The sequence below is a fragment of the Ammospiza caudacuta genome, chromosome 5 (assembly GCF_027887145.1).
Source record: "Ammospiza caudacuta isolate bAmmCau1 chromosome 5, bAmmCau1.pri, whole genome shotgun sequence".
Taxonomy (NCBI): Eukaryota; Metazoa; Chordata; class Aves; order Passeriformes; family Passerellidae; genus Ammospiza; species Ammospiza caudacuta.
The window spans coordinates 42,486,119-42,499,611 of NC_080597.1; the positions used below are offsets into that span (position 1 = coordinate 42,486,119).

General features: G+C 39.8%; 2 protein-coding genes across 5 annotated transcripts in view; both read right to left on the reverse strand.

Annotated features, from left to right (window-relative positions):
* Positions 1-229, reverse strand: part of TPH2 (tryptophan hydroxylase 2) — a 49,786-nt gene extending 49,557 nt beyond the window's left edge. The window contains exon 1 of the mRNA XM_058805426.1: positions 125-229. Coding sequence (XP_058661409.1) covers positions 125-229 — 105 coding nt within the window. The remainder of the gene's footprint in view (positions 1-124) is intronic.
* A 9,249-nt stretch (positions 230-9,478) lies between these two features.
* TBC1D15 (TBC1 domain family member 15) overlaps positions 9,479-13,493 on the reverse strand; it is a 35,714-nt gene continuing 31,699 nt past the window's right edge. For all 4 annotated transcript variants that reach the window (XM_058804513.1, XM_058804514.1, XM_058804512.1 and 1 more), the window contains 3 exons: positions 12,239-12,355; positions 11,525-11,611; positions 9,479-10,850 (listed from right to left, as the gene is read on the reverse strand). In XM_058804513.1, the coding sequence (XP_058660496.1) occupies positions 10,644-10,850; positions 11,525-11,611; positions 12,239-12,355 (411 nt within the window). In that variant the 3' untranslated portion in view covers positions 9,479-10,643. The remainder of the gene's footprint in view (positions 10,851-11,524; positions 11,612-12,238; positions 12,356-13,493) is intronic.

The following is a 13,493-nucleotide window of genomic DNA, read 5'->3' on the forward strand; positions in this document are numbered from 1 at the left end:
CCGGTCCGTGAAGCGAGGGGCACGCACGGCTGCCCGCCCAGCAGCGGCCCCGGCGGAACCCGGCCCCCGGCGGAACCCGGCCCCCGGCGGAACCCGACCCGCCCGTCCCGGCCCCGGCACTTACGGCGAGGCTGCCGGCGGCGGGGCGCTCCTCCGGCAGGGCCGAGTCCAGCGAGAAGCCCCGGCGCGCCCAGTACTTGCTGGAGAACATCATCATGGCGGGCTGCATGGGGCCGGCGGCGGCGGGGGCAGCGCCGCGCTCTGCCCGCCTCGCCGCGCCCGCTGCCTTTATACGCCCCCGCCGGGCTGATGGAAGCACGATATGGGGACCCGTCTCCGGGTGACGAGAGCCGCCGGCAGGCGGACGCCCACGGTCCCCGCTCACCTCAGCAGCCGGGGCGGGACGGCGGGACAGCGCAGCGCGGGGAGCGACCCCGCCGCCTCACGCCGGCAGCGGCTCGGGCAGGTCCCAGCGGAGCCGCCGTCCCCACCCGCCCTGGGGCTGCTCCTGCGCCCTCCCCTCACACCTGCGCCTGCCGGGCCGGCCTGCGCCTCCGCCGCGGCACCAAGGCACGGCACGGCTCACGGCCCCGGGAGCAACAGGTTCGAGAGAGTGGGGACAGCACGGCAGAGAACTGCCGGAGCTGAGCTTCAGCACAGCGGAGTTGTGCGGAGATAGCGAGAAATGCTCTGGTGTAGAAATCCATCTCGCTCCGTTTAAGTGAGCAGAAGGCAACAGCTGAAACTATAACTTGACTGCAGGGTTAAAGGAACCCTATCTCCCAAATTTACTTGCAAAATTTAGGATTTCTAACTTCTCTTTCATTGTAACATTAATTTTGTGACGTGCCACCGTCACCTGCCATCCCAGCTCCTCCTCATTTCTTTCATCTTCCAAAACCTCTCCACGACATCCTTAGAATACAGAGGTTACCTAACAGCATGTAGCACTGAACAGCACGTCTGAATTGGGAGAACTATGTCAGTTTCCCTCAAATACCTGCTCAGTTTTCTCAGTTCCAACATGCCAGGCAGGGGAAACTTACCACTTCCCCTTGGAAAGCACCATCGGTGACTTGCCCTGAGCCTCCCAAAAGAGAGGCAAACTAGCTGAATGCAACAGCTGGCTGCACATGGCCACACGTATTATTAGCTCAGTCTCATATCCTAAGTTATCAAGAGATGTTCCCTGTCCTGTTTTCTCATTACTTTTGATGATAGGAGAGCAAGCTGGTGTCTTTGGACTTTGATATTCCTATCTGCTGTGCGTGAGATACACAGACACAGTTCTTGCAGTTGAACAATTTATGAGGGAGGTTGCTTAGCACTTTCTGAATGCCCCAGTGACAAAACCAAACATGACTGGGCTGCCTTTCCACCTACGGGCAGGACCGAGCATGATTTTATCTGATGTTAGATCCTGGCTCTGCAGCTGGGGCGTCACACGAATCAATGACCCTGCTGCTCTGGAGCCTTGTTATTGTTGCCCCTCCGTGCAGTAACCAGAGCACAGCAAAGGTTTTGTCCCCCACAACCTCTTCAGCAAGACTCCTGAATGCAAAACAACCAAAGGTGCATTGTGTTAATATCTGTTAATAACAGGTAGGAGGACTCCAGCTGTTTTACCCATGCTGTCTGCCCATGTGTTCCACAGAGAGATTCTTCCCCCTAGAAGGGAGCTCTTTTTTGGCAACTTGTACTTGGTAGGTGGACTTTGCCATATCAGCACCAGATTAAAAAACATTTATGGACTGAAAATGTTTATTTCTTCTTTGTTCTGGTATATGGCTCTGGGTATATTGCTAAACTAGAAATTTTGTTAAAGCAACTATTCAAAAGTACCTGCTCTAGAGCATGTAGTGTCACTCAGCAGTGCTATTTCATCTTGGGAAACAGAGTTAATGCTGACAGTAAGAAATGGATAAACTTTCTCTTGTTACTAAAAGGTACCTCATCACCTATAATCAGAATTCAGAAACTGCAAGGTCCTCTTTACTTTACACACACTTTCTTTTTTTCTCTCTCATGAGATAGCAGAGTCACTGTTGCCTGAAGTCCTCAGCTATGCACTTTTTAAGCTTAAAAATTTGCAGAATTCTCAAGTGAAAATTGAAATCTGAAGAAAGTCCGTGAGATGTTTTCAATGTTTGCGTCATTTTATCCCCACCAGAGATATCAACTGCCATATTTCAGCATATTTTCCTTAAAAATAACTGTACCATTTACCATAGCTTGATTAACTGGAAGGTGAAATTAACAGGGAAGAGAAGCTAGTATTGCCCAAAAACCGATTCAAATTTAGCCCTGGCTCTCCCAGATCACCAAGTCTTTGTCTCAAGGCACACTACAGCAGGAAAAAGAACTCTCAAGTCATCATGGGGCAGAACAGAGAAAGAAATGAAGTTATGAAAAGGTATCAAAAAAGCATAGAGAAAGATGGCCTCCACAAGGATCTAAAATGTAACCACCATTATTCACTCTCAGATCAAAAAGGCAGGGCAGAGAACAGATGTGCTGATTATTAATGTAAGAGATGTTGACACAAGCAGAAAATAGAAGTCCCAATACCTTTCAAATCACAATTTTGTTAGTAAAACAAGGACTTTGTGAAACAACTGACAAGTGGACTAACCAAAGGAGACTTTTCAACAAAGAAAGATGTACAGCCTCTTTCTGTTTACTAGAGATACACACACACACACACTCCTAAGTCCAACTCTCTGAGCAATCTAGGTCTGCTGAAAAATCTATGATGACGATGTACACTTAATTTTTAAGTCATGAAGATATGGATTTTCAAGCAACCATCAAAACTATCCTCTTTTAACACTGAGGGGATTTTAACCAACTATCAACCATTGGGCAAGGATATCTACCAAAAGATAAACTGGCGAGGAATACCTGGGAACATAGATGATATAATGAACATGAAGCAAATTCACAATTTTCAGCAAAAAAAGGTTCTGAGAAAAAGGCAGAAACTACTTCAGGAGAAAAAAGGAAAAGGATTTCAATAAATTCAGTTATTACAAGAACCAAGAAGAGGGAACCTAGAGCAGAAAGACAGTTCTTTCCCTGTTCCAGTGAAAACATAGTTTAATCAGGAAACTATTTCATTACAGAGGAAGTGCCATCTTCTACTACACTTTTACTAGTAGTAGCATAAGTCCTTAGTTCATCATTAGCTTCAATTCAGAAGAGGAGCTTATAGGAGATGCAAACAAGGACCAAGCTACCAAATACAGGTAGAATAGCACATAGATGAAAGCTGTGGTACAAAATTCAAAGTCATTAATATAGGACATCAAAAGCAACTTTAAAAAAATTTACTGCAGCAACAGCTATAAGAAGTGAACTATCAGACCAGTGAACACAATGAAAGGACAAAACAAAGAAAGCCCTTAAAATTAGCTAGGTATTCAAGGTACTTTTTTTACATCAGTCTTTGGTAAAGAATCAACTGTGGCCAGATGTCTATCATAACTAATAGCAAGGGCAGAGAGATAAGCTCTTTGCTTTTAACAGCATGAAACAATGTTGAAGAATACTCATGATGAGTCTGATCATAGCAAATGAGAGCACAGAAACCACTTACAGAGGAGACTCATTAAACCTCTGCCATCAATAACTGTTTTAAGAACTATGGGGAAGAACAAGCGACAAAAGACTGGGAAAAGGCCAAAATTATGTCAATCTCCAAGAAGATGATGGGGAGGAAGAAGGGCTGAAGAATTACAGACCAGTCTAATTTCATTTGTTTGAGAAAACAGAAGTACCAAAATTATTTGTAACGATCCAGAAGATAACAGATGATTAAACAGTCAGGACAGATTTGATGAGAACAAATTGAGTCAAGTAAATTTCATTTCCTCTTATGACAGTCCTGTAGACCAAGGCAAAACAATGCACGTCATTCATCTTGATGGTAGTGCAGCCTTTGGCATAATTTCTCATTCTCACAAGAGAGATAAGGAAAACAGGTGCAGATGAAAGTAACAAATCATACAAAGGGGTGGGTTCAGTTAAATGAAAGGGTGCAGAGAACAGGAGAGCCTCAAGTACCTGCCTTCACACCTAAACTATTTAGTAGAGCACTTAGAGTCCAGCTGTAAAGTCCCAGACTGTACCTACCTCACAAATGCTGTAATGGTTACAAAATTTAAACAAATGCTGTGGCAGAGAGGGCTGCTTGCAGATAAGCAGCTGCACAATCCCAGGGAAGGCTGACCTCATGTGAGGGAAGTCAGAAGTTACAGAAAGTCTCCAGCTGCATGCAATCACTCTATCTGCGCTGGAAATCCACAAACACCTGAAACTTGTTTGCATGATAGAGTGCAGGATCTCCAAAGGTATCCTGCAAATGGATTAGACAGGCATCCAGCACAAGACATACCTTCCAACAGGAGATACTGTAGCTAGTCAATTATTGACAAGTTTTTAAAAATGCCTTGCAATATGACAAATCTGGAATTTTAACAAACTTGTTGTATGCATATATACAGGCATTCAAGGCATTCACCACATGATGATAAAACGTGGTATGATCTATCTGGCTAAGATAATTTTGGCCTGAAATTTATCAGCTCCTTTATGTGGTTCACCATATGCTGCACAAGTTAATCACAATGGCATAAAAGGTGCAGCAGCCCAGGGCAGAGCACAAAGAGCTGGGATTGCCACTTTTGGTCGCAATAGTAGTACTGTTTGTTGCTTGAGGAATTATTAAGTCCCTGAACCCAATATTTTGGACTTTAAAGACTTCCTTGTTCTCCTGCATCACTTACTGGAGCAGTAAAGCCAGAGGAGTGGGTAGAAGCTCTCCAGACCAATGCCCAAAAGTAGCATGTACTGTTGGAACCTAAAGGTCATCTGGACCAATTCATACACCAAGAGTGCTTTGGAAAAAATCTAGTGTTGCATCTCACTGAGTTTTGGCAAGCAAAACAGAACATCTCCACACCAGTTGTATGTAGTACGACTTTTTTGCACCAGATCTGGATGGGTGCTTAAAAAGTGTCCTCTTCAATATAGCAAGGAGTTTTTCCTAACCTGATCTCACTCATCATCAAGAATCATCACACCCAAGGGGTCAGGCCGGGATGGAGTTCAGTCTCCTCATAGCAGCCTGTATGGTGATGTGTTTGGTTTGTGCCTGGGTCAGTGTGGTAACACAGCAGGGTTTAGCTGCTGCTGACCACTGCACAGTGCTGAGGTTCTCTGGCTGCTTCCCAGGGGTGGGCACGAGCCCCAGAGCAGTCACAGCCAGGACAGCTGACCCAAAGGCACATCCCACATCACATGCCATTGTGCTCTGTAATAACAGCTCAGGGAAGGGAGGAGGAAGCAGGTCATGGTATTTCATTCATGATCATGGCCTTTATCTTTCCAAGGAACCTGTGGTGAGATCTTGCTCTCCAGGAGGTGCATCAACACCTGCCTGCTGATGGCCAGTAGTGCATGAAATCCTCTTTGTGCTTTCCTTGTGGGAGCAGCATTTGCTTTTCCTGTTACACTTTCATTGCCTCAGTCCATGAGCCTTCCTGCCTTCCTTTTATTTTCTCCCCATCCCATTGAAGAGGGGACAAGGCAAGGGGCTGGGTGAGTGCATGGCGGCTGGCCAGGGTCAGCTGCAACACTCTGAGAGGACACAAGTGACCACCTTTTGCTGAACTGCTCTAGCCTGGGCAGCAGTTTCAGCCCTGCACACAGGGCTCTGCAGGGGTTGGTTAATAACAAGAAACACCTGCAGAAACAGTCTAAGAGCCAATGTTAAGGTAGGGTATGAGGCATGAGCCTGTATAATCAAAATATATACTATAATTGAATTCTTTCAAAAAAGAACCCCATCTAGAAGAATGGAATTACTAGAATTCATCTATTTGAATTACACAGAAAGTCTGAAATATATATTTGATTCAACTGTGAAATTGATTTTGGATGAGGTAAAAATTGACATCCTACAATATATCTTTTGTTTGCAATTCATCAGAAAAATTCAATTTCGGCCAAAGATATTGTGATTTAACATGAAAAAATAGCACATTCTCTAAAAATGTTTAAGAATAAAATCCTCAGTTGAATGAAAATTTAATTTCAAGCTTAGTTTATACAAGGCCTGCATTGCAATAATATCACTTATTTGAATAGCACATTTTGAAGTCCCACTAAACATGAAGCACATCTTATCTTTTAACACCATAAAAAAACCCAAAACCATTTGAAAGCTTCTTTAAATCAAATATAGTATCACACATATATGGAATCTGTCTGTTAAGTGCTCAGTTATGTATCTGTGTCTCATCACCTTATCAGCGCTCACATACAAAGCTCATGGTCACACCAACTACCAAGCTAGACGTAATTGCACAGATAGAACCAAGGGTTAGGATTTCCAGCTTTAAACTCAGCTACCATACAGCAGCTCATTAAATTTTTCTTGTAAGAACAAGCACTGACTTCTGTCACCATGCTTCTTTCACACAGAGATGGCACCGGCCACTGAACAAATACTCAGAAAAAAAAAAAAATTTGAAAATTATATTTTAAGATATTTAGCCAGCCACAGCTAAAACTTTTATCAGTCACTCTTCTGCAGCCCAAACTTCAATTTTATGTTGCATCAATGCAATTACTAAAATCAAGTCAGAGGAACATTTAACACATAAGCAAATTATTAATCCTTACTCAGCCCACTTAATTGCTTTTTTCCAATTATATTTGTAACATTAATCAATTCACAGATGCACTTTTAAAACATTGCTAACCTCTTCAGCATTGTCATCTCTGCTGTCCAACAGCGAATGTTTTGAGGAAAACATAGCTTCCACCTACAGAAATTCAGGTCCATACTTGGTATGGCTTCATTAGCATCACAGCAGTATGCACAAATCATGCTAGTCATACCAAAACTAGTTCATAATCCAAATTCTTAATGCTAAATTATTTAAAATAAAATATTCTTTTCAAGTTAGGCAACTGTCTTGTAACAAAAAATGATTTAGACAAGTGAGGAACAAGTGCCTCACATATTTTGAACGAAAATATTATCTCAACAAGTTGAAGCTAGAAGAACACTTACAGGTTTCTGAAAAGTTTCAACAGTGGAGCTTTAATTTGGCATTCAAGAATGTATTTGAAAGTAATGAGGAAACCAGTTCCTCACTGTTTGGCTGACTGGGGCCAAGGAATTTTGTCAAGTAATGTGTAAGGAAAAACTAAAGAGAATAATTAATGAGGCACCAGCAGCATTTTAAAACTGGCCACTATAAAAATTTAAAGGTTTTAAGAAAAATCTTATTAGCAACAAAACTGGGCTCCATTGAACACTAACACCTTAATTTGAATTAAACTACAGATCAAAACAAAAACATTGCTAATACAATGTATTAGCAGTGGTTTTGTTTTGATCTGTAGCTAAATTATTACAGTATTTCTACATCTGATTCTCAAAGCAATCAGGACCTGTTGTAACATATATATAGCCTTGAATTCCTTATGAAGATTGCCTGCAACAACCAACACAAAACCTCCAAACCCAAGACAGGACTGAAGGCCAATGGTTACAACATTCACTGGGTGCCAACACAGTCACTAGCTGAACAGGACAGGCACTATTCAATCTAACTGAAGCTTTAAGTGATAACTGTGGGTAACTTAGGGTCATCTTTTTACAGTTTATAACTTCCCAGTATCAAAACCATTTCATAAACATTCACATTAGTCCACATTTCCAAGAAACTTCCACCTCCATTTTGTGAGCTATTACCATTTCTCTGTTTTGTAAGCTACCATCTTTCCCACAAATAGTAGAAAATAACTTCAAGAATGTAATTTCAAAACTAATAAGATTTCCCAAAAAGGTGAAATAAGAAAAAAATGTATTTGAAAGAACTTCATCAATATAATTTTACCTTGGAACAGATAACACTGGAAAACTGCTGTGACTAAAAAATATCAAGTTTTAAACCTCATCCACTGAAGATAATTATCTTCAAGTGTCAAGTATTAAAAAACAAAACAGGTTTGCAAGAATTAAACCAGTATTGCGTCTTTTATGGTCTGACAACTGTGGCCAAACTGTGTTCTGGTTTAGTTCACATTTATTAATTCTAAGCAATCTAAGTTATTCAAATACAAAATAAATTTAAACATTCTGAACTGTCAACCCAAAGCATTTTAGCCATCATGATCCTGATTAAAGTTTCTCACAGTGTTTTTGAAGTCTCCACTGAGACTAAAACAATCAGGAATAGCTTGGTGAAGGATGAGGTTCCTCCTGCAACTCTTTGCAAGGCTGCCTGTCAGCAGGAAGGAAACTACAGATAATGAATACTGCAAGAGGCCTTTTATCTTATTGCTGGGAAGCTGAGCAAGCCTACCTACCCTGTGCCCTCCACAGCAGCTGCTCACTGTTAGCTCACAAGCAACCTTCTCATCTTTGACATCTAACTGCTGAATACAAAGGGAAAAGATGAACAATTATACCCAAAAAGGAAAGGCAAACTTTACTTTATGGGCTGGTAGATTTTCTTAGCAGCCATAGCTATAATTCTAAGAAACCACAGAATTCCACTTAAATATGTCTTTCCCAAACCTTTGACTATTCGTGTTCAGTCAGTTATGGCATTCTTCAAGATCTTAGTATCTTGAATAGTTTTCTTGTGGATGCACATCCTAAATAACTAAGAACCATGCACAGTTAACTGACAGCTTGCCCACTGCATTCCTGTCATAGACATTTCTCTCCTCCTACCGTAGCTGCACTGAACATAATTTTTGATGAAAAACATTTTGCAAGTACACTTCAAAGTGAACTAGGTGCTCCAAAAAATACTGAAACTAACTTGCTTAATATCTTTGAACCAAAGTGTTGAATATCTAAGTTCTAATGCCTTTCTGTATTCTATGTCACATTAAATTAACTGCCAAGAAGTACAATGCTCACCAAGGAACAAAGGCATGATGCTTCACAGTAATTTCCTGGGCAGGAAATGAAAGGCTACAGATAACACTGAGCTGTGCATCCTTGACTTTCATGGCATAGGACTCAAGTTCTTATTAACTGATGAGAGATAGCACATTGACGATATTAAAACCAAAATCTGAACTGATTCAGCTGTCCAGTGTTTGCTGACAACTGGTGAGAGAAGTTGAATCAACTTCCAAATTATTTTAACAACTTGATTTATCTATGAAAGCCTATTGTACTACTTGTATTTGCTTAAGATGGCACAAATAACATTTGTAAAAGTAAACTGCTCCACAAGAAAAGAAAGCCTTGCTATACCCCACACTTCAACTACCTAGAGAGGAAAGGCGTGTTTTGCTCTGTACTAACAAGCAGAAACCCCACAGCCCTCCATTACCAACAAAATATGTCATATCCATGGACTAAGCACTAGCTCTCCCCTCTGTCTCATGTTCTTACATTAACAACCAGACAACTAGATTTTTTTCTCTAAATATGATTTAATTAAAAACACTAAATCAGCTTTGACTTTTATTATATATATGTACAATAGTTACCAAATAATGAATACACTTAATCAGTTATGTTAAATTTCACATAACGTCAAAGGACATCAGCATGGCATGGAATAAACTCACTGCCTTTTGCAGATACAAAAAAATGCATTCATGTTAATTGTGATTACTATTTTGGTGTGTGGTTTGTTGGTTGGCTTTTTTATAACCTGCTTATCAATTCTCCAAATAATGTTGCCATAAAAACAGTGTAAGTGGTTAATTGATCAGTTAATATATTAACAAGTATGAACATTAGTAAAGTTTGCAAGGTATCAATTGCAAAATTACATCGAGCGTAGGACAGAATGTATTCACATGAAAGTTAGCTTCAGTTAGAAAAGTTTTGAAAAAGAGCCCAGGTTGGAGCTGTGCATTAATTTGGTCAAACTGATTCATATGAATGAACAGTCAAGTTTATTTAGATATTGAAAATACAACTATCCTTTTTAGTATTCACAAACAATTGTGTATATAGTGTGTGTATGTGTGTAAATATATATATGTATATATAAAGTGAAGATATGTTAATGTAAAAATATACTGTTCATCCACTCCCAATTACACAAAATTCAGTATTTGGACATTAAACTGTGCAAGTATGAATGTCCATTTCAAATCTACATTCAACCAGCAACAAATACTTAGAAGTATTTTGTAAACATTTGAGATAGGGAAAATCCATTTACAAAAGAATCCTCCTTTAGCACATCAGCATCACTTCAGCTTGAAAATTTTGTACAGCAGCTTCAGCTGGCATATTGTGAATCTGCTTAAATCAAAGAGCTCACACTGTCTTAAATCAATATGTGTGAAAGCTCAGTAAATACAGAAATTTCTTTCATTCTTAATCACCATCCATTTCCAGTTTACCAGCAAAAAGAAAATGCACTTGGCTACAAAAATATTAAGGAATGTTATTGAAAACAAAAGGCTATTTTGGTAGAAGAAACTACAAAAATAGTTGAGTCATGTTGTAAAGCTTTAATGCAAAAGCATTACAGTACAGATTTTCTTTACAACCTTAAAGCTTAATCAACACCAAATTTAAATATCCATCTCTCAAGTGCTTGAACAAAATGTGCTCAGTGAAAGTCTCTCTCCAAGGGGACCAAGGGTAATTAGGCAGGTGCCAGGCCCTGGGTCTCAGCCGCCTGTTGAGCGCCGTCCCTCGTCCCGTTGGCAGCAATCACAGGGGTTGAGATACTCTGATAGAGTGACGGGGGACAACTCAACTCAGCTGCGCTTTCATCCTCTCCAGTATCTGAATCCGGTGTTACCGAACTGTTCTCTATCCCCAGGATCTCACTGACTGTTTGAGGCAATTCCTAGAAAGGAAGCGACAGGGGAAATACTAAAAATCACTGTAATTAAATGCAAAAAGTTAACAACAAAGTCCCCTCTGTCCATCCTTCATTCCCAGGACTCATTCATGTGAGAAATCATTCATCTGAATTTAACTGCACTGAAAGCATCTCTCTCAGCAATACTTCCATTAGAGTTAACATTTTCTGTAGCTGCTTTTCAAGAAGACAGCAAAGGGAAAACACTCAGGAATTGATTCCTGATTAATACAATCTTCATTACAAAAGTTGAAGTCTAATCAACTATTACAATTACACTTCATGTTATTGAAATTAGTTTTATTGAATGATCCACTAGTTTTTGCCTAACAAGTCTGGCATGCTTTCAATGCAATGCACCTTTCAACTAGTTTTTCTCAAGCTCACCAAACATCAGATTTCTTGGAGTGAGGTTACCTAGTGAGAGTTGAGAAATCACAACCAAAAACCACAATTCAACTTTCTCCCAGTGAACAGTATTACTCTATAAAATCAATTATTCTTACTTACAGACTTCTCAAACATAGGCACTGCACAGCTACCCAACATGCTTTACTGTACCCCGACATTCAGTTCTTTCACAGGTCATACATGAACACTTACAGCTAACTACATACTTTTCCTGTCTATAAACATTCACAGTAGATAGATATCTTTACCTTGCAATTCATCATCTGCATAGAAATTGCTTCTGCTTTGCAGAGTATATATTCCACATCGATTTTCATAGACAGTTCATTGATATGCTAAAAATAGATTCACAAGTTATAGTGAGATAAATTATAACTTTGTTTCACCCAAAATACATTAATACTGCACTGCACTGCTAGTAAGTATCACCTTATTAACCTGCCTCTCAAGCTATGAAATGCTAGACATAGTCTATAAGCTTTGAGAAATGGCTACTCAAAGATACAGTATGGGACAGCTGCTTTTCACCAGCATCCAAGGTCTGCAAGAGGAATCCATACTGCCTATAAATGTGACAAACTATCTGGCCCTCCTACATACTTCCCCCTGCAGCCCACATTTTCAGAGATGATAAAGTAGATCATAGAAGATAAAGCAAAGGTTAGTATTAAATATAATAACTCATCTGAGGACAGAACCATTTCTGATCTATTAATGATCTTATCACTAAACACAGACATCCAATAAACCATTTTGAAAGCCTGCAGGATAGACACTTAACCCTTCAGAAAATGGTATGCACCTTTCCCTCCCCCAGTACAAACCACAATCATACCGCACAGTTAACTAAAAAGTTAAGTAATATTTTAACTTAGTACCCAAAAGAGAGCCCCATACTAGCCACTGGGAAGACAATTCTACTGCAGCCAAAACCAGCACAATAATGCATAAGAATTTCGTACCTTTAATATTTCATTAAAGCCATAGTGCTTGTCCATTATTTGCTGTTTTTCAGATTCTAGGATAGCACAACAAAGGAGAAGATGAAAATTCTGACAAGGCAATTCCGTCCACATGACCTGTTAAAATATAAAACCCCACATTTGAAATGCTCATACTTTTCTGCTGAAGAGTAGTTCTTAGAATATAAATCCTCCAGTGAAATCATTTAACTAAGAATAAGCTGGTTTTGAAAGCAACTAAGTATTTGTAAAATTATTTGGAATTTTACTTTTGGCCCTTTAGAGGTAACTGCAAGTCTGAGTCACTAAATGCTTATCTGCTTCTTAAGCCATTGTCCACTATATCCTACTAAACTGCTTGAGCTTGTGGTCTTGTGAATGTGGGCTCTGCCTCTGCTCATGTGAAAGAGAAGTAAGTGAAGCTAACAAATTATTTGCTTAGAGTATCTGCAATAATTAGTTTTTTTAATGCAAAGTATCTGCATTAAGTGTGAATTGGTAGAAGAGTGTCATGCCCAGCAACAGCTAAAAAGGCTGTAATGTTTATAAATAGGGTACTAAAGTTGTTTCCACTCCTGAAGACATGTACATACAGGTACTGGGCGGGGGGGGGGTATTCCCTTCCAGCTGAAGACACATCAGCTTTTGGTCCCATGGAGGACACAATTATTCCTGAGTTCACTGGGACTGATATGCGTAATCTCAGTACTAATACCCTATTTTAGTACATTCACAAAAACCTTTTTAAAAAGTATTTGAAAAGAACATGTATGGTGGGCAGAAAGTAGGAGAACAATTTTGTGAACAAAACCAGAAAGAAGCAAAAGTCTGCTTGCACAAATGCCCTGAGAGATAAATGGATTTAAAACAATGTATTTACTCTCAAAAAAGGCAGGTAAGAAATCAGACTGCTGAAAATTTTTTACTTCATTAGCAAAAAACTTTTTTCATCATTATTGATGGAATAAAGCCTTATAGCTGAGCAAGAGCTTATACTAGAACTTTCATTACTAGTACATGTAACCTGTAAACCAAGTTGCATAAATACCAAAGATATCCAAAGAGAAAGTTCACCCAAAATAGAGTGCAATTAAACTTGACTCTTTCAATTAAGATCCAGTTCATAAATTAAATTTCGCATCTTATTATGTTAAATATTATGTTAAAGCATTCTCTCACTCCAGTAGAAAGATTAGAATGCAAGGAAGCTGATAAAAAATTGAATGAAAATGCCTGTAATCTACCAAACACAGTC